Genomic DNA, 25,535 nt, shown 5'->3' with positions numbered 1-25,535 from the left:
TCTAGCAAAGCAGATGGGAGATGGTGGGACCCACACTGATGCCATAATTGGTGTGTCAGGGTGTTTATCCTTCTTCCACGCAAGAAGCCTTTATTGAGTGCCAACTTGTGCCATGCTATGTACGAAGCATCATTTTAGATGTAGAAGAGACAGCAGGAAGCAAAGCACACCAGGCCTGTTGGCTGGAGAATGCTATTTCCTCTCCAAAGGTGCAATGCAGCAATTACTAATGACATGCTTCTTTTCTTGAGGAACTTCTCTGGTGCATGAGATAAGTCACACTTCTTGGTTTGAGATCCACCTCAGACACTGGGATATTTGGTGGCTCCATCCTGTATGACAGCAAACACAAAAGGCATCCACTTGCTGGCAGTTAGCACTAACTTAAAAAAACAAACAAATAAAACAAAAGAAAAGGGCCAAGCGCAGTGGCCCGTGGGAGCAGGGAAAGGCTTCTGGTGAGAGTTGGAAAGGTGGACTGGGCCGGATGCTCTTCCTTCATCCCAATTAAATCTCTATGGCATTTAGCAAATGCCAAGGAAGAGCCCAGCACTTTGGGAGGCCGAGGTGGACAGATCACATGAGGCCAGGAGTTCAAGACCAGTCTGACCAACATGGTGAAACCCCATCTCTACTAAAAATACAAAAATTAGCCAGGCACATGTATAACCCCAGCTACCCGGGTGGCTGAGGCAGGAGAATTGCTTCAACCCGGGAGGCAGAGATTGCAGTGAGCTGAGATTTTGCCACTGCACTCCAGCCTGGGCGACAGAGGGAGATTCTGTTTCAAAAAGAAAAAAAAGAAACGGCGTCCAACATGATCAGTCATTAGATGTAACTATGTAAAAGTCAGCTTTAGATTAGTTTATATGGTATTATTACATTTTCAGGCTCTTTAGTTACATATTGATTTTTAAACTCCCTCACTTTGTTCCTTCCCTCTGTTTTTTTTTTTCCTGCTCTCATAACTTTATCAGGCCTTTGAAAAGTTCATGGGACCCAGACACTGTGTGGGAGGGTGTGGAAGTGAGTGTGGATGTGGGCTGCGGTGGAGATAGGTGTGTGTGTGAGACCGTGAATCACAGTGACAGGTAATGCAGGGTGACTGTCTGAGGCCTGAGAGTGGGGCCCATGTGCAAGCCCAAGAAAGTGGCTGGTGTGAGAATGAGGGTGTTCAGACTATTGAAGGGTGTTTGGATGAAAGAGGCAGGTGCGTGTGTGTCATGGTGAGTTCCCAGAATCCAGATAGAGAATGAGGGTGAGGATGGTGAAGGTCAGAGGGTGAAGGAGTCTGATAAGCTGAGGGTCCCTGTGTGACTGTGATTTCTGCAGGCACATGGGTGTGAGGCTTGAGAAACTGGGTGCATGGATGATGGTGACCAACAGGAGGGTGAGAGTGTTATGTGTGTGTGCAGGACTCACATGTGATTGTGAATGTTAGATGTTGCAGGCAGTGAGCAGTGGCAGGTGTGTGTGTGTAGGGCCTGGGCGTGAATATGCACGTTGGTGCAAGAGTGAGTGAGAATGACTGACTGATGGGGTGAGTGTGGCCGGGTGCCCGTGTGATTGTGCATGTCAGATATTGGTGGGGATGAGTGTCACAGCGCGCGTGTATAGGGCTGGGATGTGATTGTGAATGTGGGATTTTGCGGGGGGTGCGGTGGCAGGGTGCGCGCACGGCGGGCGTGGGCGGGGGGCGCGTGGCCGGGTGGGCGCGCGTGGGGGGCGCGCGGCGCGGGCCGGGGGCGGGGACACTGCAGCGGTCGCGGCGGCGCGGACACGGCCCGGCCGCCCCCCGTGGCAGGCGCGGCGCGGCGCGGAGCGAGCGGGCGCAGCGCGGAGCTCGGGCCCATGGTGCGCCCGTGTCCGTCGGTCGGGCCGCGCGGGCGGCTCCGCGCGTGGCCCGGCGCTCGCGAGCTCGCCCCCTCGCTGCGGGCCCGGCCCGCCCGCTGCCGCCGCCTCCTCCCCCGGGGCGGCGCGGCGCCGGCGGGCGGCGGCGCGGAGGCCGGACCGGGCGGCGGCCCAGGCGGCGCGGGGGGCGCGGCGGCCAAGGCGGGCGGCGCCGCCGACATGACGGACAACATCCCGCTGCAGCCGGTGCGCCAGAAGAAGCGGATGGACAGCAGGCCCCGCGCCGGGTGAGTGGGCCTGGGCCCGCGTTTTCCTTTGTCCGCGCCTCCCGGAGCCCGGCGCTCGGGCCAGCCTGGCCGGGCCTGACAGGTTGGCCGCGCGCCGCGCCCGGCGCCATGAGCCTGGGGCAGGGCTGGGGAGGCGGGGAGGTGGGGAGGGGGTCCCTGCGCTTCAGCCCCGGGCGGCACCTAGCCTGATGCCGGCCCTTTGGGGTTCGAGCGCCCGGTTGCCTGGGCCTCCTTGCCCACCTTCCTTTAGAAACCCCGAGAAGCCGGGCCCGCCCCAGTGCTGTTTACACACTCGCGGAATTCGGATCAGCCGTGCTTTCTCACCGTTTTATTGTTCCGTAATTAATATCTGTCCGTAATTAATATCTGAGGTAACAATTTGGTCAGTGTCACACCGAGCTCTGCGCTTGGAGCATTACTCGGGAGCCCAGATATGCTCAGCTTTTAGGGGGGCACGGCCTACGCCGCGGGGTACCCCATCAGCGCCCCTGGGTCCCAGCCCCAGGAGGCTGCGCCGAGACCACCTGCGCTCCGGTGGCCCCTTCCCCCTCCGCCCGGGGTGGACCCGAACCAGCAGTCGCAGGAGGGTGGGAGGGTCTCCTACTGGCCGCTTGGTGACACTACCCCTTGTGTTCTCCCCCCACAATTTCGGGGAAGGAATCCCACGGCTGGGACAGGGGCTGCCACCTGCTGTGCCCTTCCCGCAGTAGGAGACCCCGAGGGCAGCTTAGGCGCGGAACAGGCAAGGGTTTTTCCGCATTTGGGAAGAGGGGACGGGTTGGTATTTTGCGCCTCGCCGTCTTCCTGTTCGGAGGATGGCAGCGTGACGCGTTGAGGTTTGCGGGGCTCTCGCATCGCCTGCCATAGACTTACCTGGGCGTGAGGGGCGGGGGTGGGAAGGACGGGGGTGGGCGCTGGTGCAAATGCAGATTTCCCGGCCCCCGCCTAGACCCGCCAATCAGAGTTCTGGGGGGCGGGGCCTGGAGATGTGCATCTCCACAGGCCGCGCAGGTGAGGCTGGAGCCCGCGGGAGGCTGAGCGCGGTGTTGGGCGGGGCCTGCGGCCGCTCTGCTCCGCCCTTCCTCGGGCGTCTGGTCCTCTCTGGGCATTTCCCGGTGGCGGCCGCTTATTGCAGCGTCAGTTGCTCGGAACAGGAGACGCAGCGGGTGGAGTGAACCATAAGGGTGGCTTCACCAGGTGTCAGTGGAATTAAAAAAAAAAAAGAATGGTGCTGGCGGCCATTTTGTGGGGTCTTTGTCCCTGGCTTCCTGAATCCTCCGAAGAAGAGGCCTCACTGATATTACCCAGAGGAGGAAACTGGAGGTTACGGAGGTTAAGGGCTATAGGGAAGACTGCAAAATGGAGATTGAACTCCGGATTGTCTGACCCAAAGATAGTTCCCTCACTCCTCCCTTCTCTGTTTTGCGTTTATTATTATTATTAGTATTAGCATTATTATTGAGACGGAGTCTCCCTCTGTTGCCCACGCTGGAGTGCTGTGGCGAGATCTCGGCTCACTGCAACCTCCGCCTCCCGGGTTCAAGCAATTCTCTGCCTCAACCTCCCGAGTAGCTGGGATTACAGGCGCCGGGCACCACGCCTGACTAATTTTTGTATTTTTAGTAGAGACGGGGGTTTCACCATCTTGGCCAGGCTTGTCTTGAACTCTTGACCTCTTGATCCACCCACCTCGGCCTTCCAAAGTGCTGGGATTACAGGCGTGAGTCACCGCGCCCGGCCTCCTTCGTTTTAATGATGACAATTGACTTGAACACTATGCCTGGAACAGTGCCTGGTACATCGTACACCCTCCGTAAATACTGTAATGAATTAATATGATCAGTGGAGTCTAAAATCCAGTGGTTATTAATTTGTGCCATGAGCAATTATGAGTCGCCTACTATGTGCAGGAGCCACTCCAGCTGATGGGGATGCAAGGATGAATTAAAGAAGACCTGCCCAACAGGTGTGGGTGTCCTGACCCTGGCTGTTCATTGCAATCACCAGGGAAACTTAACTAGCCTTTTCTGATTCATTCTAGACCTTTGAAATAAGAATTTAGGGTGGGACCTGGGTTTCTATCTATATATTCTAATAAGCTCCCCTGATGATTTTAACATGCAGTCAGAGTTGAGAACTTTTGAGTCAGTACATGAAAGAAAAATGCAAATATTGTTCAAAAGTGATCATTAGCGTGATAGAAACATGAGCCGTTCATATGGAGACCCAGAGGGAGTGGTGCAGATAATTTTATTTAAAAGTAAGTTTTCTAGGTTGCGTTGGAATGGAGCATCACAGCCCCTTTAGAATTTACCAGCTTTGGAACTAATCTTTCTTTTTTTTTTGAGACGATGTAGTTTCACTCTTGTTGCCTGGAGTGCAATGCCTTGGTCTTGGCTCACTGCAACCTCTGCCTCCTGGGTTCAAGCGAGTCTTCTGCCTCAGCTTCCCAAGTAGCTGGGATTACAGGTGCCCACTACCACTCCCGGCTAATCTTTGTATTTTTAGTAGAGACAGTTGTTTCACCATGTTGGCCAGGCTGGTCTTGAACTCCTGACCTCAGGTGAACCACCTGCCTCGGCCTCCGAAAGTGCTGGGATTACAGACGTGAGCCACCGTGCTTGGCCTGGAACTAATCTAATTCTGTTTTTTTTTTTTTTTTTTGAGATGTAGCTTCACTCTTGTTGCCAAGGCTGGCACGATCTCGGCTCACTGCAATGTCCGCCTTCCAGGTTCAAGCGATTCTCCTTGAATCAGCCTCCTGAGTAGCTGGGATTACAGGCATGCACCATGCCCGGCAAATTTTGTATTTTTAGTACAGATGGGGTTTCTCCATGTTGGTCAGGCTGGTCTCGAACTCCTTACCTCAGGTGATCCGCCCACCTTGGCCTCCCAAAGTGCTGTGATTACAGATGTGAGCCACTGTGCCTGGCCAATCTATTTCTTAAACAGTGACATGGATTTGGATTCAAATTGTGTATCAGGGTTGCTGTGCATTTGCGTAAATGCTCTTGTATATAATCTGCATTTTCAGGAGTAGCAACATCAAGGTGGGAATCCTGAAGTTTAGAAACTTTTGAGAAGCACAGAGAGATGGAGGAGCTTCCTGAAATAGAACTGGGGGCTGGGGGATGGCAGCGTGAGGGCTAAAGTGGGTGGGTGGTTAAAGGAAGAAAAAAGTAATATGTAATGGGTCAGGCTGTCTGCTGGACACTTGAGATAAATAGGGCTGTTTTAATCCTTACAACAACCATGTGAGTTTTTGGAGTTAATTCTCCCATTTTAGGGGCCAGATGTGGTTCAAGCCTGTAATCCCAGCACTTTGGGAGGCCAAGGTGGGCGGATCACTCGAGGTCAGGAGTTCGAGACCAGCCTGGCCAACATGGTGAAACCCTGTCTCTACTAAAAATACAAAAATTAGCCGGGTGTGGTGGTGGTGCCTGTAATTCCAGCTACTGGGGAGGCTGAGGCAGGAGAATTGCTTGAACCCAGGATGTGGAGGTTGCGGTGAGTCAGGACTGTACCACTGCACTCCAGCCTGGGTGAAGAAGCAAGACTCCATCTCAAAAAAAAAAATTCTCCCATTTTATTGACAGGGAAACAAAGATTCACTGATATTAATGTGTTCGTGGTCTTGGAGGTTGTGAGAGGAGGCAGTTTTGAACCGGATCCACCCATTTCACCTAATGGTTCTAGGCAATAAAGCTGTGGAATGGTTGGAAGATTTGTGGTTAAAAAAACCAAAAACGATGCCACATGTCATAGGGGACAGAATGCAATTATTTCTGGGGTCACTCAGCGAATGTTGCGAAGACATGCAGCTTATTTTTGGAGGAATCCCCTGGCTTCAAAGTTCTTTTCTCTCTTGAGAAAGTTACCACATCCTGATGTTGAGAAAACTTTTGAAATGGTGTAGTTAGGAAACAAGGCATTTCACCTCCATTGCTGGAAACCATTTTATGACATCATGCCCTTTGCTTATGGCTGAATGGAGCTCCTCTTGTGGTGAAACGGCAGGGATTATTTGTTAGGAGCCAGGACGCAGGAGTCCACTGAGGAGCTGGGTTCACACCCAGGCTCTGCTGCTTACTAGCTGTGTGATCTTGGGAAAATAACTTTACCTCTCTGAGTCTCAGTTGTTTCATCTGTAAAATGGGAATATCAGTAATTATGTATCTCATAGTTTTTTAGTCCATGTAAAGTTTAGGAGAATAAGTGCTCAGTATGCCTTAGGTGTTTACTAGGGCTAATGGTAATCCTTAGGTGTTTGCATGAGGTTTACCGTTGGGGTCTACAGTGTGCTTCTTTGAGAGGAGGGGCCTTTTATGAGAAATTTAGAAATATTATGAATTTCACTGCTTTTTCCTGATCAAATTTAGGAAAATGAATAACTATGTAGAGCATTCTGTCCAGGTATGTCGCGGCCCTGGTGTGATGTTGTGGCAAGGATGGGAGCTTAGGTACCAGGTGGCCCAAGACTTTGCCTCATTGTAACAATCTACGTTTTGTGGCCACACTGGATGAGGATGCTTTGATGCTTGATATATTTGGATTTGGGGGACTAGGAAGTTTTGAATATGAATCAGATTGAGAAAGAAGAACTGAATAGATATGTTGTCTACCACAATTTTTTAAACAGCTTTATTGAAGTATAATTTATATAGCATACATCTATTGAAAGTATGTAAACTGGCCAGGCGCGGTGGCTCATTCCTGTAATCCCAGCACTTTGGGAGGCCAAGGTGGGCGGATCAGGAGGTCAGGAGATCCAGACCATCCTGGCTAACACAAGTGAAACCCCATCTCTACTAAAAATACAAAAAATTAGCCGGGTGTGGTGGCGGGCACTTGTAGTCCCAGCTACTCAGGAGGCTGAGGCAGGAGAATGGCGTGAACCCAGGAGGCAGAGCTGGCAGTGAGCCGAGATCGCGCCACTGCACTGTAGCCTGGGCGACACAGCGAGACTCCATCTCAAAAAAAAAAAAAAAAAGTATGTAAACCATTGATTAAAAAAAAACCAGGTGTATGGAGTTATGCAACCATCACTCCGGCATGAGTTTTGAATGTTTCCATCATCTCCGAAAGTCTCCTCCAGCCCATCTGCAATTCATCCCTGCCCTTGCCCCAGTCCCAGGCAACCAGTGATCCGCTTTCTGATTCCATAGGTTTGCCCTTTCTGGAAATTGTCTATCAATGGAATCACACCACGTGTTGCCTTTTGTGTCTGGCTGCTTTAATTTAGCATGAAGTTTTTGAAGTTTCTTTTTATTGTGTAATAGAATTTCAGTTGGGCTCGGTGGCTCACACCTGTAATCCCAGCACTTTGGGAGGCCCAGGCAGGAGGATTGCTTGAGCCCTGGAGTTCAAGAGCAGCCTGGGCAACATAGTGAAACCCTGTCTCTACAAAAAATAAATAATAATAATAAAAAAAGCCAGGCATGGTGGCTTGAGCCTGTGGTCCTGGCTACTTGGGAGGCTGAGGTAGGAGGAGTGCTTGAGCCCAGGAAGTGTAGGTGGCGGTAAACCCTGATCATACCACTGCACTCCAGCCTCGGCAACAGAGTGAGACCCTGTCTCAAAAAAAAAAAAAAAAAAAAAAAGCCATTTGTGGATATATCACCTTAAATCTTTTTGTTTGTTTGTTTTTAGACAGGGTCTTGCTCTTGTCACCCAGGCTGGAGTGCAGTGGCATGATCTCTACTCACTGCAACCTCCACCTCCCGGGTTCAAGCGATTCTCATGCATCAGCCTCCTGCGTAGCTGGGATTATAGGTGCCCGCCGCCACACCCAGCTAATTTTTTTTTTTTTTTTTTTGAGACAGAGTCTTGCTCTGTCACTAGGCTGGAGTGCAGTGGTGTGATCTTGGCTCACTGCAACCTCTGCCTCCCGGTTCAAGCAGTTCTCCTGCCCCAGCCTCCGGAGTAGCTGGGACTACAGGCGCATGCCACCATGCCCAGCTAATTGTATTTTTAGTAGAGATGGGGTTTCACCGTGTTGACCGAGATGGTCTCGATCTCTTGACCTCGTGATCCGCTCACCTCGGCCTCCCTAAGTGCTGGGATTACACGCATGAGCCACCACGCCTGGCCTAATTTTTGTATTTTTGGTAGAGACGGGGCTTCACCGTATTGGCCAAGCTGGCCTTGAACTCCTGACCTCAAGTTATCTGCCCACCTTGGCCTCCCAAAATGCTGAGATTACAGGTGTGAGCCACTGACCCTGGCCCGGCCCAGTGTTATCACAGGGTCCTTAAAAGCGAAAGGCAGGAGAGTGAGTGTCAGCATAAGAGAAAGATTGGGAGAGGCTGCACTGCTGGCTTGAAGAGGGAAGAAGGGGCCATAAGCCAAGGAATGCGGGGGACTCTAGAAGTTGGAAAAGGTAAGGAAACAGACTCGGTTGGAGCCTCCAGAAGGAACGCGGCTCTGCTGACACCTTCCTTGATTTTAGTCCCATGAGGCCCATTTTGGACTTCGGACCTAACTGTAGGGTAATAAACTTGCATTGTTTTAAGCCACTCAAGTTGTGCTAATTTTTTTTTTTTTTGAGGCGGAGTCACGCTCTGTCGCCCAGGCTGGAGTGCAGTGGTGCAACCTTGGCTCACTGCAAGCTCCGCCTTCCGGGTTCACGCCATTCTCCTGTCTCAGCCTCCCGAGTAGCTGGGACTACAGGCACCTGTCACCACGCTCGGCTAATTTTTTGTATTTTATTAGAGACGGGGTTTCACTGTGTTAGCCAGGATGGTCTGGATCTCCTGACCTCGTGATCTGCCCGCCTTGGCCTCCTGAAGTGCTGGGATTACAGCCGTGAGCCACCGCGCCCGGCCAAAGTTGTGCTAATTTGTTACAACAATGAGGAGAAGCTGTCACACACCGATGTGTGCTGCAGACCCTGGGAACAGATTGTCGTGCTCCTCTTTCCATCCCACAAAGGGGACTGGAATCTAGACAGGAAGCCCGCCACCTGGGTGGAGGCATCAGAGGCATTTCAGAGGTCCTACATTTTGCCTGAGAGCATAGAGCTTATGTCAGCATGTTTATGTGACTCATTATCTGACGGTGGAGGAAAAAGATGAATATTTATTTAGGACCTGCAGTGTTTTGGCTCTGAACTCATGTTTCCTCTTTAATGCTGCACAATGGCCCTTTGATGTTGGTAATTTTTTTTATTCTTGCTTTACTGATAAGGAAACAAAAATGCCCTTTCTCTTTGATGTCATGGAGGTGGTGTTAGGTAGGACTCTCATTACTCTCAGGACTTACATTCTTGTTTTTTATTTTGAGACGGAGTCTCACTCTCACTCAGGCTGGAGTGCAGTGGCGCAATCTCGGCTCACTGCAACCTCTGCCTCCTGGGTTTAAGCAATTCTCTGCTTCAGCCTCCCAAGTAGCTGGGACTACTACAGGCCTGCGCCACCACCACGCCCAGCTAATTTTTGTATTTTTAGTAGAGACAGGGTTTCACCATGTTGACCAGGATGGTCTTGATCTCTTGACTTTGTGATCCGCCTGCCTCGGCCTCCCAAAGTGTTGGGATTACAGGCGTGAGCCACTGCACCTGGCTTTTTTTGTTTGTTTGTTTTTTTTTTTTGAGACGGAGTCTTGCTCTGTCTCCCAGGCTGGAGTGCAATGGCGTGATCTCGGCTCACTGCAACCTCCACCTCCCAGTTCAAGTGATTCTCCTGCCTCAGCCTCCCAAGTAGCTGGGATTACACATGCCTACCAGTATGCCCGGCTAATTTTTGTAGTTTTAGTAGAGACGGGGTTTCGCCATGTTGGCCAGGCTAGTCTCGAACTCCTGACCTCAGGTGATCCGCCTGCCTTGGCCTCCCAAAGTGCTGGGATTACAGACGTGAGCCACCGTGCCCTGCCCAGGACTTACATTCTTTATTTCAGTCGTTGTGAGCACTGAATTTTCGAATACTGAACCATTGCTCTTAGGGGAAATATGGGGTTAGGTTCCTGAGAGGCTCTGGTCACATTATTTTTGTTGACTGATCAATGAAGAACCTCGTTTTAGGTGTGTTTCTGTTTTTTAAAAACCCCATATTTAATGTACGTTATTGATTCATTAACATCAAACTCACAGGCAACAACTCTGTAACTCACGCCTGGAGGCAGCTTATCTGACACGTGTATTTTTTCCACGTGGCACATCCCAGCCTTCCTGTGCTTAGAGATACTAGTTCTTCTGCACTGTGCTGAGGGGCCATTTTAAACTGCAAAACCATCAAGGAAAAGCACAAAAATGCACAAATCGTGGCAGTAAGAGACCACAAAAATGACTCCTATTTGTAGTGTGAGAGCTGCAATGAGAAGCCTTGTGTCACCTCAGCTGGGAATGTGTGTGTCTGGGGGCGGGGCAGGGAGGAGCAACTCACCATTTTGGCCACGCTGCACGCATCCATTAGTGACTGTGAAGGGGCTGCAGCTATTGATTTGGGATTACAAGTTTGAGGGATTTGGTGAATTTGCAAATACAGAAATTATAAATTATGAGGATCAATTGTATATAGTGGGGTGGGTATGTGTTTCAATGTCCTTCCTTTGACAAAGTGGAGATAGTATTAGATATGTGGCATGTAGGGGTGTGTGTACATCTTATTTTATTTTTTAATTTTATTTATTATTATTATTATTTTTGTGACAGAATCTTGCTCTTGTCGCCCAGGATGGAGTGTAGTGGTGCGATCTCGGCTCACTGCAACCTCTGCCTCTGAGGTTCAAGCAATTCTCTTGCCTCAACCTCCTGAGTACCTGGGATTACAGGCACCCGCCACCATGCCTAGCTAATTTTTGTGGTTTTAGTAGAGACAGAGTTTTGCCCTGTTGGCCATGCTGGTTTCGAACTCTTGACCTCAGGTGATCCACCCATCTCGGCCTCCGAAAGTGCTGGGATTACAGGCATGAGCCACCGCACCCGGCCGTGTGTTTACATTTTAACATCCTTTCTTTGATGTGGTGGAGGGAGTATTAGATACCAAGCATATAGGGGTATGTTTTGAGGGAGGGGATTGTGCTGGTGGGTGAAACCCAGAGACACCCCCCTCCTCAGCCACCGACCTTCCCCTCTCTGGGCTGGAGGAGAGAGTTGCACCAACAGCTCTTTGCCCCCCTGGGATGAGAACAGTGGAGCAAGCCTTGGCAGCGGCCCATGGGGCTGTGCTCTCTGTCCTCTGCCAGCGCCCAGCTTCACTTGCGCCATCCCCTTCAGTTACAGAGGTCCTCCCTTGCTCTGCCTTGTGCTGACCAAAACCAGACTAGCTGCTCTCTGCCCACGTGGAGACCAGAAGATGTGTTGTTGCAAACCCACAGAGGGACTCTGAAGGATGGAGTGTGGACCTGGGTGCCGTGCCTGCCGGGCTTCCTTGCAGAAGGGCTCTTTCTTTTCTTTTTTGAGACAGAGTCTCCTTCTGTTGCCCAGGCTGGAGTGCAGTGGTATGATCTCGGCTCAGTGCAACCTCCGCCTCCCGAGTTCAAGCGATTCTCCTGCCTCAGCCTCCTGAGTAGCTGGGATTACAGGTGCAGGCCACCATGGCTGGCTAATTTTTGTATTTTTAGTAGAGACGGGGTTTCACCATGTTCTGCAGGCTGGTCTCGAACTCTTGACCTCATGATCTGCCCGCCTTGGCCTTCCAAAATGCTGGGATTACAAGCATAAGCCACTGCGCCCAGCCCAAAAGGGCTCTTTCTACCTACTGTACAGCTGGCTGGCGAGAGGAGGTCCCTGTAGTCCAGTCCGCAAGGAGATGGGGGCACCCTTTGACGTTGACCTCTGTCTTGCATGCAATAAGTTGGAAAAAGGAGGCAAGGCATGGAACCGGCCATCTTTGGACTTTTGTCCCTTACTTCTCAGAACAGAATGTTCTTTTAGTGTCTTTACCCAGATGGAAATGTTGAAAGTCAGTGATAAGGGCTGGCTGTATTTTATGACTGCCTTTGAAGGGGTGGAGGGGTTGGGACGTGTCTTCAGGGTCACTCATGAAAGTGGTGACTTTGGTTTAATTTGGAAAGAAAAAGACTAATTATAACATTTTTATTGATGACATTTAGAATGATTCTGATTTTAACAACTAGTATCTGTTTTCTCTAATTTGTGAGTTTGAAAGATTAATGTATGTATGAAAGGTTAGCAATTATTTTTATGAGCCCGTCTGTTTGTACCAAATGATACTTGCTTTCTTGTTGTAGTCATGGCAGGAAGTTTCCTTTTAGAATTTAAATAAAAGGCAGTCAATTTAAAGAAAACTATGAAGTCTGTAAAAGTTCCTGAGATTTGTAAATACCCCAAGTCATGCCTGACATTTAGGAAGTAGTGGCCCATGCTGAAATGGCGCAGTCTAAACACATAATGTTACTGCTACAAGGGGAAAGAAATAGGATAGTTGGTTGTGCTTATACATTTAAAACCTTTTTTTTTTTTTTTGAGACGTACTCTCATTCTATTGCTCAGGCTGGAGTACAGTGGGTGCGATCTCACTGCAACCTCAGCCTCCTGGGTTCAAACAATCCTACCGCTGCAGCCTCCCCAGTAGCTGGGATTACAAACATGCACCACCATACCTGGCTAATTTTTGTATTTTTTTATAGAGATGGGGTTTCTCCATGTTGCTCAGGCTGGTTTCAAACTCTTGAGCTAAAGCAGTCCGCCAACCTCTGCCTGTCAAAGTGCTGGGACTACAGGCACCAGCCACTGTGCCTGGCCCTGCTTTTATTTTTGTCTAAACAGAATTTGCAGAAACTCTGGGGGAAGACAGTTGGAAGAGGCCCTGTGCGAGCAGGGAAAGGCTTCTGGTGAGAATTGGAAAGGTGGACTGGGCCGGATGCTCTTCCTTCGCCCCAATTAAATCTCTGTGGCATTTAGCAAATGCCAAGGAAAAGCCTGTTGGCGGTGGTCCCCAAGGAAGAATCAGTTTGTAGTGTCAACAGTGCCCTGCTCCTACCGTGGGCCTGGCAGGATCTCCCACATGCCACGGGCAGTTTGCAGTGATGAGATAAAGTCAGGCTTGGGGCCGGGCTTGGTGGCTCACACTTGTAATCCCAGCACTTTGGGAGGCCGAGGTGGGTGGCTCACTTAAGGTCAGGAGTTCAAGACCAACCTGGCCAACATGGTGAAACCCTGTCTCTACTAAAAATATGCTGCGCCTGGCCGATATTTTGGGTTTGATGATTCCCTGTTATGGAGGCTGTCCTGGGCATTGTAGGATGTTTAGCAACATCCCTGGCCTCTGCCCACTAGATGCCAGTGCCATCCCCTCCCCACCTTGTGACAATGAAGAATGTCTCCAGACATTGCCAAGTGTCCTCTGGGGGGTGAATGGCCCTCAGAGCCACTGGACTAAGGAAGCTGATACTCACTGAGTGGCCATAGTCCTTTTAAGGTGTCTCATCCTGTCTTTTTAAAAAAAAAAACAAAACCGAAAACAAAACTCAAGACATCTGTTGGATGAGAAATTCATATAGTCTGGACTATTGTTCTTGCTATGAGGTCAGCTTTCTGATTTAGTAATTAAGGAAGCCTTGTGCTGTTAGAACATTTGGGAAATGTTGCAGACGTGGATCCCCCACACCTCCCCAAATTCACGTTTGAAGCTGGAATCCCCAGCACCTCAGAATGTGACTGCATTTGGAGACAGGGGGCCTTTAAAGAGGTGATCAATTTAAAATGAAGCTGTTAGGATGGGCCCTTTTCCATCCAGCCCGGTGACCTTATAGGAGGAGATTAAGACAGAAAGAGAGGCTGGGCATGGTGGCTCACACCTGTAATCCCAGAACTTTAGGAGGCTGAGGCAGGTGGATCACCTGAGGTCAGGAGTTCAAAACCAGCCTGGCCAACATGGTGATATCCCATCTCTACTAAAATTACAAAAATTAGCCGGGTGTGGTGGCGTGCACCTGTAGTCTCAGCTACTAGGAAGGCCGAGGCAGGAGAATTGCTTTTACCCAGGAAGCGGAGGTTGCAGTGAGCCAAGATCATGCCCCTGCACTCCAGCCTGGGCGACAGAATGAGACTCCATCTCAAAAAGAAAGAAAGAAAGAAAAAAAAAAAAAGACAGAGACACCAGAGAAAAGACCGTGTGAGGACACAGGGGGAAGGTGGCTGTCTGCAAGCCAAGGAGAGAGGCCTCAGGAGAAACCAACCCTGCTGACACCTTGTTCTTGGATTTCTGGCCTCCAGGACTGTGAGAAAATAAGTTTCTGTTGTTTAAGCCATCCAGTCTATGATATTTTATTATGGCAGCCCAAGGAAACTAACGTAGAAAGCGTCTCATTTATTGCCATCTTGGCATGTGTGGTATCTCTTAGTGTTATTAAGCTTTTATTTGAAATTAATGTCATGAATAGTGCAGCTATGAACTTTTTTTTTTTCTTTGAGATGGAGTCTCGCTCTGTTGCCCAGGCTGGAGTGCAGTGGCACGATCTCGGCTCACTGCAAGCTCCGCCTCCCAGGTTCACGCATTCTCCTGCCTCAGCCTCCAGAGTAGCTGGGACTACAGGCGCCCGCCACCACGCCTGGCTAATTTTTTGTATTTTTCATAGAGACGAGGTTTCACCTTGTTAGCCAGGGTGGTCTTGATCTTGTGACCTGCCCGCCTCGGCCTCCCAAAGTGCTGGGATTACAGGTGTGAGCCACCACGCCCGGCTGCTATGAACATTCTTGAACACATCATTTAGTAGGTATTATGTGGCTTTGCTGGGCCCTAGGGTATATTTGTGTTTAGCTTTAGAAGAAAATGATAATTTTCCAAAGCAATTGTACTAATTTATACTTCCACCAAGCTGGTCGGTTGTTCCATGTCCTCATCAACACTTGGTATTGTCCGTCACCTTTTGTTTCAGCCATTCTGATGGGAGTATAATGGTATTATAAGAATTTTTTTTTTTTTTAATTGAGATGGAGTCTTGTTCTTTCACCCAGGCTGGAGTGCAGAGGCGCGTTCTTGGCTCCCTGCAACCTCCGCCTCCTGGGTTCAAGCGATTCTCCTGCCTCAGCCTCCTGAGTAGCTGGGATTACAGGCCCATGGCACCACACCAGCTAATTTTTGTATTTTTAGTGGAGACGGGGTTTTACCATGTTAGTCAGGCTGGTCTCGAACTCCTGACCTTGTGATCCGCCTGCCTTGGTCTCCCAAAGTGCTGGGATTACAGGCGTGAGCCATCACGCCCAGCCAATAAATTTATTTATTTATTACTTATTTTTTATTTTTTGAGACAGAGTCTCACTCTTTTGCCCAGGCTGGAGTGCAGTGGTGCAATCTCGGCTCACTGCAGCCTCCGGCTCCTGGGTTCAAGCAATTCTTCTGCCTCAGCCTCCTGAGTAGTTGGGGTTACAGGTGTATGCCACCACACCTGGCTAATTTTTGTATTTTTTTTTTTTTAGTAGGGATGGGGTTTCACCATGTTGGACAGGCTGGTCTCAAACTCCTGATCTCAAGTGATCCACCTCGGCCTCCCAAAGTGCTGGGATTACAGGCATGGGCCACCATGCCCGGCTTATTTATGTATTTATTGAGACAGTGTCTCACTCTGTTGCCCAGGATGGAATGCAGTGGTGTGGTCTTGGCTCACTGCAACCTCTGCCTTCTGGGTTCAAGCAATTCTCATGCCTCAGTCTTCCAACTAGCTGGTATTACAGGCGTGCACCACCATGCCCAGTGATTTTTTTTGTATTTTTAGTAGACACAGGGTTTAGCCATGTTGGCCAGGCTGGTCTCAAACCCCTGACCTCAGGTGATTTGTCCACTTTTGGCCTCTCAAAGTGCTGGGAATACAGGCCTGTGCTGCCATGCCTGACCTAAGAAATTTATTCTTTTTTTTTTTTTTTTTTCCCCGAGATGGAGTTTTGTTCTTGTTGCCCATGCCAGAGTGCAATGGCACAATCTCAGCTCACCATAACCTCCGCCTCCTGGGTGCAAGCGATTCTACTGCCTCAGCCTCCCGCGTAGCTGGGATTACAGGCATGCACCACCAGGCCTGGCTACTTTTTTGTATTTTTAGTAGAGACGGGATTTCTCCATGTTGGTCAGGCTGGTCTTGAACTCCCGACCTCAGGTGATCCACCTGCCTTGGCCTCCCAAAGTGCTGGGATTACAGGCGTGAGCCACCACGCCCAGCGTTGGCTTCCTTTTCTGTATCTGAGATTGAGTTTTAGACATATAGGTTAGCCAAGTCACAGGAACACTGAGCTTAAATTGTCAAGTCAGGGTGGTCTGTCCTCCTGTGGGGCTCCAGGCTCCAGGGCCTGGCCAGGCACTCTCTTCTTGAATAGTTTATGTTATAAGGGGAGCAGTGAAAAAGTCTAATCTTTGTTTTCCTCTAACTGAAAAATGAGTACATATCTATGTAAAAAAAAATGAGAGAACAGGCCGGGCATGGTGGCTCGTGCCTGTAACCCAGCACTTTGGGAGGCTCAGGTGGGTGGATCACCTGAGGTCAGGAGTTCGAGTCCAGCCTGTCCAACATGGTGAAAACCTGTCTCTACTGAAAAAAAAACAAAAAACAAAATTAGCTGGGCATGGTGGCACATGCCTGTAATCCCAGCTACTTGGGAGGCTGAGTCAGGAGAATTGCTTGAACCTGGGAGGCGGAGGTTGCAGTGAGTCGAGATCGTGCCACTGCACTCTAGCCTGGGTGACAGAGCGAGGCTCAGTCTCATTAAAAAAAAAAAAAAGAAAGAAAGAAAAAGAAAAATGAGAGAACAGAGAAAACTGATAAAGGAAATGCTGGTATTATGTTATTTTTCCTTCAAAGACAATCACAATGAACACAAACCTTTTAGCAGATGATGTTTTCTTCCTGTTTGTTTCTGCGTGTACATTGTTTTATGACTAGGAACCATGTAGAACGTGGGTTTTTTTTTTGTTGTTGTTGTTGTTGTTTTTTGAGACGGAGTCTCGCTCTGTTGCCCAGGCTGGATTGCAATGGCATGATTTCGGCTCACTGCAACCTCCGCCTTCCGAGTTCAAGTGATTCTCCTGCCTCCGCCTCCGCCTCCCAAGTAGCTAGGACTACAGGTGCACACCACCACGCCCAGCTAATTCTTGTGTTTTTAATAGAGACAGGGTTTTGCCATATGCAAATGACATTTTGAATGACAGCATAATATTTCTTTGAATAGACATCTCTAATTTACTTAACCAGTGCCTTATAGTCTCACAAGTTGATTTGTATTTTATTTTCACTTTACAAGTAATGTTTTCTTTTTCTTTTCTTTCTTTTTTTTTTGAGACAGAGTCTGGCTGTTGTTGCCCACGCTGGAGTGCAGTGGCGCCATCCTGGCTCACTGCAACTTCTGCCTCCCAGGTTCAAGTGATTGTCCTGCCTCAGCCTCCCAAGTAGCTGGGATTACAGGCGTGCATAACCACCCCCAGCAATTTTTGTATTTTTAGTAGAGACAGGGTTTGACCATGTTGGCCAGGCTGGCCTCGAACTCCCAGCCTCAGGTGATCCACCCACCTTGGCCTCCCAAACTGCTGGGATTATAGGCATGAGACACTGTACCCGGCCACAGGTAATGTTTTCATTCTGAATCCTGGCCCTTCCTAAAGCAAACAAAGAGAAAGTAGAGAGAGGCACTGACTCCTGCCCTGGGCCTGAGAAGTCACCTAACTGGGATCGGATAAGCCTGACCAACAAAGAAGCACTCAAAAGTGCAGTTTTGTGTGTGATACCACAGAAAACCAGTGCTTAAGAATCTTGGCCTTGTTTTTGGAGAATTTTGGAGAATTGCCGGCTGTTTGAAAGGGCATCCAGATCTCTACACACTCACAGAAAAGTTAACAGAGGTTTATAGCATGAAGACTAAAAATAGCTACTGTTGATTCATCTGTTTATTCACTCCATAAATATTTCCTGAGCACTTACTCTGTCTCTGGCAGTTTTAATATTAGGGATATAGTGGTCAACACGTGCGAGAGAAATCCCTGACAGTGTGGGGCTTCCGTTCTAGTGACACACAGTTTTTCTTGTAAGAATTTTGTTGAACTCCGTTGGTGTCTTGGGTGCCAGCATCACTGTCTTAGGTATTTTAAGTGGATTGTCTTAATGGCGTCGTCCAATACTAGGTACTGTCATTGTTTTATTTTCCAGGAAACGGAGGCTTAGCAGGGTTAATTAACTAGTCCAGGGTCCCACAGCTCGTAAGCTGCTGTCTCTTGTCTCCCAGGTCTCAGCTCAGCTGTGTCTTTGGGACATCTTTCCAGACCATTCACTCTGTAGGAGCCACCTACCGCTGAGTGGCATGTATTTTTTTCTTGTTTTTTTTTTTGTTCCTACCTTGCCCACCTACAAAATGTAGGCTCTGTGAGAGCAGTGCCCTCGTTTGTCTTGTGAGAGTCCCAGTGCTTAGCACAAAGGCTGGCACCTAGTAGGTGCTCAGTAAATACTGGCTGCTTGATTAAATGAGCAAGTGAATAAAGAATAGGAGCGGCCAGGTGCGGTGGCTCACGCCTGTAATCCCAGCACTTTGGGAGGCCGAGGTGGGCGGATCACGAGGTCAGGAGATTGAGACCATCCTGGCTAACACGGTGAAACCCCGTCTCTACTAAAAATACAAAAAAATTAGCCGGGCGTGGTGGTGGGCGCCTGTAGTCCCAGCTACTCAGGAGGCTGAGGCAGGAGAATGGCGTGAACCCGGGAGGCGGAGCTTGCAGTGAGCAGAGATTGTGCCACTGCACTCCAGCCTGGGGGAGAGTGAGACTCTGTCTCAAAACAAAACAAAAACAAAAAACAAACAAACAAACAAAAAGGAATAGGAGCAACAGGGCATGGTGGCTCACGCCTGTATCCCAGCATTTTGAGAGGCGGAGGTGGGAGGATCTCTTAAGCCCAGGAGTTCGAGACCAGCCAGGGCAACATAGGGAGACTCCATCTCTACCAAGAAAAATAAAAAATTAGCTGGGCATGGTCTTGCATGTTTGTGGTCTCAGCTACTTCGGAGGCTGAAGTGGGAGGATCCCTTGAGTCCAGGGGTTTGAGGCTGCAGTGAGCCATGATCGCGCCACTGCACTCCAGCATGGGATGGAGTGTGACGCTGTCTCCAAAAAAAAAAAAAAAAAAAAAAAAAAACCCCAGAAACATTAAAAAATCTCAAGAGTTTTGCATTCCTAATTCATTGGGGGTATAAGTGGTGGCAGGGCCCACAATGGGCTTCAGTGAGGGTACATGTTGAGCACTGGAGCCAGAAGGAGGATAAACAATGGAATCCTCATCTGCAGAGAAAAAGGGAATTCTTCCTTCCTGATGCCCCTCCCTTCTTCCTTCCCTTCTTTATCCGCGTGACCCATGGCTGCAAGGAAGGAGCCACGTCCAGCCTCCTGCCTCTTGTTGGACGTAGAGCTCTTAGATCCCAATGTGTGTTGCTCATGGACGCTCCCATAGCAGTGCCAGCTGCCATAGCAGGCTTGGAGGGAGGAGGCAGGTGGGCTTGGCAGTGCCAGTGGGGACTCTTGGTGTGTCTCTGCTGGGTTCCTGCCATTTGGATTCCTCCCTAGGTTGCCATCTAGACAGTTGAGAGGTGGCTCTCAGATTCTACAACGAGATGAGATTGCCAGACTCCAGCTAAGAGGGCTGGCTCTGGGGTCAGCCTGCTGGACTCACATCCTGGCTCTGTCCCTTATGGGCTGCAAGACCCTCTGAGGTGCAGTGTCCTCATCTACAAGAGGGCGAGGATAGAAGCCCCTGACTGTAGGACAGTCGGGAGGAGCAAGGCAAGTCATTCGCGTTGAGGGCTTTGCCACAGCGCTTGGCACACACTCAGCACTTACTCATGTTTTTGCTTATTGTTTTGGTGTCTAGGAAATTGCCTTCCACTGGATTCTGTCCTGTTTTCTGGAATTTTGTGGGCTCGGGCTGTGTGGGGTTGCCAGCCAGGCTCTGTGGCCTAGGTCTGTGTTAGAACCTATGACCGAGTGTCTTGGGTAAACACAAATGCATGAGGTGAGGGAGGAGTGCTGGGCACTGGGGCATGTGAAAGGGCCCAGGAGAATGAGTCATCAGCCCACGCTTAGTGACGGAGCACCTTTGTATGCCAGGCCTGGGGGAGGTGAATGGTATCTGCTCTCTGACCTACAAGCTCAGGGCAAGATCCGAGGCTGCAGACAGAGCTGTGTGCTGTTTGGGCAGCGGGGTGAGCTTTATTATTTTATTATTATTTTTATTTATTTTGGAGATGGAGTCTTGCTCTGTCACCCAGGCTGGAGTGCAAGTGGTGCGATCTCGGCTCACTGCAACCTCCGCCTCCCGGGTTCAAGCAATTCTCCCGCCTCAGCCTCCCAAGTAGCTGGGATTACAGGTGCCCACCACTATGCCCAGCTAATTTTATTGGATTTTTTTTCTTTTTTTAAGTAGAGACAGGGTTTCACCATGTTGCCCAGGCTGGTCTCAAACTCCTGAGCTTAGGCCATCTGCCTATCTCCCAAAGTGCTGGGATTACAGGATGAGCCACCGCACCCGGCCTATTTTATTTTTAAATTAGAAAAAAGTGTACTGAGTCAGAGTCACATGGTTTAATACTTAAAAGCTACAGAGGTGTAGCCATTGCAAAGTCAGTTTCCCTCCCACTCTCTCTAGTCAGCTACCCTGTACCCTTCCCCAGGCAGCCAGTCTTACCATGTTCTTCTGTATTGTTCTAGAAATTTTTAAGCATTTATCAAAAGAACCATGCATCTTTATATAGATAAATAGACATAGATTTTTCGTTTTTATTCTATTATTAATATACCCTACACAGTACATGTATTGTTCACTTAACAGTACATTCTGGCCGGCAGTGGCTCACGCCTGTAATCCCAGCACTTTGGGAGACCGAGGTGGGTGGATCACCTGCGGTCAGGAGTTTGAGACCAGCCTGGTCAACATGGTGAAACTGTCTCTACTACAAATACCAAACTTAGCTGGGCACGGTGGTGGGCACCTGTAATCCCAGCTACTCGGAAGGCTGAGGAGGCAGAAGAATCGCTGGAACCCGGGAGGCGGAGGTTGCAGTGAGCCGAGATCGCACCACTGCACTCCAGCCTGGGTGACAGAGTGAGACTCCGTCTCAAAAAAAAAGAAAAAAAAAAAAATTCTGAGCTCGTTCCGTGTCAGTATATAACAACCTTCTTCATTCCCTTTTTGAAATTATTTATTTATTTACTTATTTGAGATGTGGGGGCTGTGTTGCCTAGGCTGTCTCAAACTCCTGGGTTCAAGTGATTCTCCTGCCTCAGCGTCCCAAATAGCTGGGACTACAGGCACACACCATTGCACCTGGCCTTTGATCATTATTTTAATGCCTTTGTAGTATTAAATTGAATAGTACTGTAGTTTGTTTAGCCAATCTACCACTGATGGTCATTTAGATTATTTTTCCATTTCATTTGTCTATCTATCTGTCTGTCTATCTATCTATCTATCTATCTATCTAATCTTTAAGGTGCTGTCACCCAGGCTGGTCTTGATCTCTTGGCCTCAAGTGAACCTAGGCCTCCAAAGTGCTGGGATTATAGGCGTGAGCCACTGAGGTTGGTCAGTTATATTTATTTTTTCTAATGGTTTACTATTACTAGAAATGTCACACAAGTCTTTGTGCCCATGTTAGACTGTACGGAATATCTGGAAGGGGAATGGCTGGAGTGAAGGTATATTTGTAATTTTGATAGCATCGTCAAAATGTCCTCCCTGAGGTTATGCCATCTTGGATCCTTGCTGGCAGTGACAGCGCCTGTTTGTCCATCCTTGCCATTATTAAGATTTTTGACTTTGGTCGTAAAAAAATGATATCTTGGTGTGGTTGTAGTTTTGTATAATATCTAAAAATTGAATCAGTTGCCAACATTTTATAACTGAATATTTGCTTACAGAATGTCTTTGTCTTGCAGAATCAGATGGTCTAGGCTTGTGTAGGAACTGGACTGGCGGTGTGCCCCATCCCACTGGACCCTGTGTTTATTTTCATTCACTGTTTTTTCTCCTCCTCCCTCCTCTCTTCTTTCTTTCCTTCTCCACCTCCTTCTTTCCTCTTTTCTTCTTCTTCCATTTTTAAAAAATAAATAGAGATGGGATCTCACTATGTAACCCAAGCTGGTCTCACACTTCTGGCTGTAAGTGATCTTCCTGCCTCAGCCTTTCAAAGTGTTGGGATTACAGGCGTGAGCCACTGCACCTGGCCTATGTATTTTTTTATGTGGCTTGCTGGGCCCCTGTAGGTTTGAGTTTGCCAGTCCTGGTCTAGAGAGAAACAGACCAGTATAGTCTAAGAGAGCCCAGAACTGCTTCCTCCCCTCTTTGTGAAGAGCACAGAGTTGGGTTTGGAAGGATAGATAGAAGACAAAGGGACAGGCTTGCAGGAGGATGTCTGGTGTGAGTGGGTCTTACAGACATGTTGGGTAGTTTGATAGAAATGGAATGGTGGGGGAAGATGAGAGCATAGGGTTCCGGGGCATGCCTGCCTTGGCTGCAGGAGGGTGGCTTGGTAATGGGACAGCAGAGATGAAAAGGTGAGAAGGTGAGAGCCTTGGACTTGAGTCTGATAGCTGTAGGATCATTGTGGGAGTGCGTCGACACACGAGTCATACTTCTATAAGAGGAGTCAGGTCTGCTGAGCAGCAGAATACCCACAGGGAAAGACTCAGGGCTGGAGAAACAGGGAAAGGCGACAGTCCCAGCATCCCTGACTGCCCATCTGCTGGAAGCACCCGTGGTAAGTCATGGGGCAGAGGAGGTGTTTGTTCCTCGGTGCTTTTTCCTAGGCTTATATTAACACATATTTTGGTATTAAAATACAAAATAATAAATTACATGTTTCTTGCCTTCTTTTTTTCTTCCCACTTAACCACCTGGATCTTTCCCTGGAGTGTATATATCTCTACTTCCTTCTTTCAATTGGTACAAATCCATTGCACAGGGGGTGCCTTTGTCATTTCCGGGTGTTGCCCTGTCTATTGCCGCTGTGAACATCCTCGTGCATCTCCCATAGGACCAGTATTTGTGTAAGATCGCTCCCTACCTCCCTCTGGCCGGACTTGCTGGGTCAGAGGACCTGAGCTTTACATTTAAAGAGAAGCTGCCACATTGACTTGGCTTTTCTCATGAGGTGATTGATATATTCCCATTTCTCCTCCAGACAGTAGCATTTCTGTGGCAGGGATGTGTTCAGACTTCAGACTTCGCTTCTTTCTTTGCATCCTTCTTGACTTAGGTTTTGTATTCTCCTAGTTAAAAAGGAAAAAAAAAAAACACAAAAAACAAAAAACCCAGACCTTAGATGTATTTAGAAGGAAGAGCAAAAGTTTCCCTTCATACCTTTCCTTCCACTCCTTTTTCTTTTCTCTTTTTTTTGAGACGGAGTCTCGCTCTGTTTCCCAGGCTGGAGTGCAATGGCACTACCTCGGCTCACTGCAACCTCCGCCTCCTGGGTTCAAGCCATTCTCCTGCCTCAGCCTCTGGAGTAGCTGGGATTACAGGCGTGCGCCACCACACCCGACTGATTTTTGTTTTTGTTTTTTGAGATGGAGTCTCGCTCTGTTGCCCAGGCTGGAGTGCAGTGGCGTGATGTTGGCTCACTGCAACCTCCACCTTCTGGGTTCAAGCAATTCTCCTTCCTCAGCCTCCTGAGTAGCTGGGACTGCAGGCGTCCCCCACCATGTCCGGCCCATTTTTTGTATTTTTAGTAGAGACGAGGTTTCACTGTGTTAGCTAGGATGGTTTCAATCTCCTGACCTCGTGATCTGCCTGTCTTGGCCTCCCAAAGTGTTGGGATTACAGGCGTGAGCCACCGTGCCCAGCCCTGACTGCTTTTTGTATTTGTAGTAGAGACAGCGTTTAGCTATGTTGGCCAGGCTGGTCCTGAACTCCTGACCTCAGGTGATCCGCCTGCCTCGGCTTCCCAAAGTTCTGGGATTACAGGCGTGAGCCACCGTGCCCAGCCTGCTTCCACTCCTAACTGCCCTCTTAACAACTGCTGTCCATAATGGTACCACGTGGCTATTTCAATCAATTAAGTGAATGAAATAAAAAATTTTAAAAACTTTTATTTTAGGTTCAGGGCTACATACCTGAGGTTACATCAGTAAACTCATGTCACGGGGGTTTGCTGTACCCAGGTATTAAGCCCAGTGCCCAACAGTTATCTTTTCTGCTCTTCTCCCTCCTCCCACCCTCTCCCTGCAGATAGACCCCCCAGTGTCTCTTCTTCCCTTCTTTGTGCCTGTAAGTTCTTATCACTTAGCTCCTACTTATAAGTGAGAACACGTGGTATTTGGCTTTCTTTTCCTGTGTTAATGTGCTGAGGATAATAGCCTCCAGCTCAATCCATGTCCTGCAAAAGACACAATCTTGTTCTTTTTTATGGCTGCGTAGTATTCCATGTGCATATGTACTACATTTTCTTTATCCAGTCTGTCTTTGATGGGCATTTAGGTTGATTCCATGTCTTTGCTTTGTGAATAGTGCTGTAGTGAACATTTGTGTGCGTGTGTCTTTATGGTAGAATGATGTATATTCCTTTGGGTATTGAAATAAACTTTAAATGTCACATTTTGGGTACTTAGCAGCCACATGTGGCTGCTGGCTACTGTGCTGGATGGTGCAGTATAGAATGATTCCATCATCACAGAAGCCTAGTGGGCAGAGCTGCTTCAGAGCAGGGCTCTCCACCGCAGGACTATTGACATTTGGGGCCAGATTACACTCTCTGGTGGGGGGTCTCCTGGGCATTGTAGGATGTTTAGCAGCATCCCTGGCTTCTACCCACTACGTGCCAGTAGTACCCTACTTCCCTGCAGTTGTGACAACCAAACACATCCCTAGACATTGCCAAATGTCTGCAGGGGGCAAAATCACCCCACCCTGCTATTGAGAACCACTGCTGTTGACTAATCGATAACGGCTTTTAATTTTTCTCCTTTTTTTTTTTTGAGACAGAATCTCACTCTGGCTGGAGTGCAGTGGCAGAATATTGGCTCACTATAACTTCTTCCTCCTGGGTTCAAGCGATTCTCCTGCCTCAGTCTCCCCAATAGCTGGGACTACAGGCACCCGCCACCATGCCCAGCTAATTTTTTTTTTTTTTTTTTTTTAGACGGAGTCTCGCTCTGTCACCCAGGCTGGAGTGCAGTGGCATGATCTTGGCTCACTGCAGCCTCTGCCTCTCGGGTTCAAGCAATTCTCCTGCCTCAGCCTCCCGAGTAGCTGGGACTACAGCCACACCTGGCTAAATTTTGTATTTTTAGTAGAGACGGCAGGGTTTCACCATGTTGGCCAGAATGGTCTTGATCTCCTGACCTCTTGATCCACCCGCCTTGGCCTCCCAAAGTGCTGGGATTACAGGAGTCAGCCACTGCACCCGGCCCATGCCCAGCTAATTTTTATATTTTTAGTAGAGACAAGGTTTCGTCATGTTGGCCAGGCTGGTCTCGAACT

General features: G+C 48.9%; 1 protein-coding gene across 1 annotated transcript in view; it reads left to right on the top strand.

Moving 5' to 3' along the window:
* The first annotated feature begins 2,011 nt into the window (after positions 1-2,011).
* The window catches only part of ATP9A (ATPase phospholipid transporting 9A (putative)), a 172,036-nt gene continuing 148,512 nt past the window's right edge, over positions 2,012-25,535 (top strand). The window contains exon 1 of the mRNA XM_024352113.3: positions 2,012-2,138. Coding sequence (XP_024207881.1) covers positions 2,071-2,138 — 68 coding nt within the window. The 5' untranslated portion in view covers positions 2,012-2,070. The remainder of the gene's footprint in view (positions 2,139-25,535) is intronic.

The sequence above is a fragment of the Pan troglodytes genome, chromosome 21 (assembly GCF_028858775.2).
Source record: "Pan troglodytes isolate AG18354 chromosome 21, NHGRI_mPanTro3-v2.0_pri, whole genome shotgun sequence".
NCBI classification, from domain to species: Eukaryota; Metazoa; Chordata; class Mammalia; order Primates; family Hominidae; genus Pan; species Pan troglodytes.
Note: the sequence above shows the minus strand (reverse complement) of the source record. Positions and strands in the feature narration are given on the sequence as shown.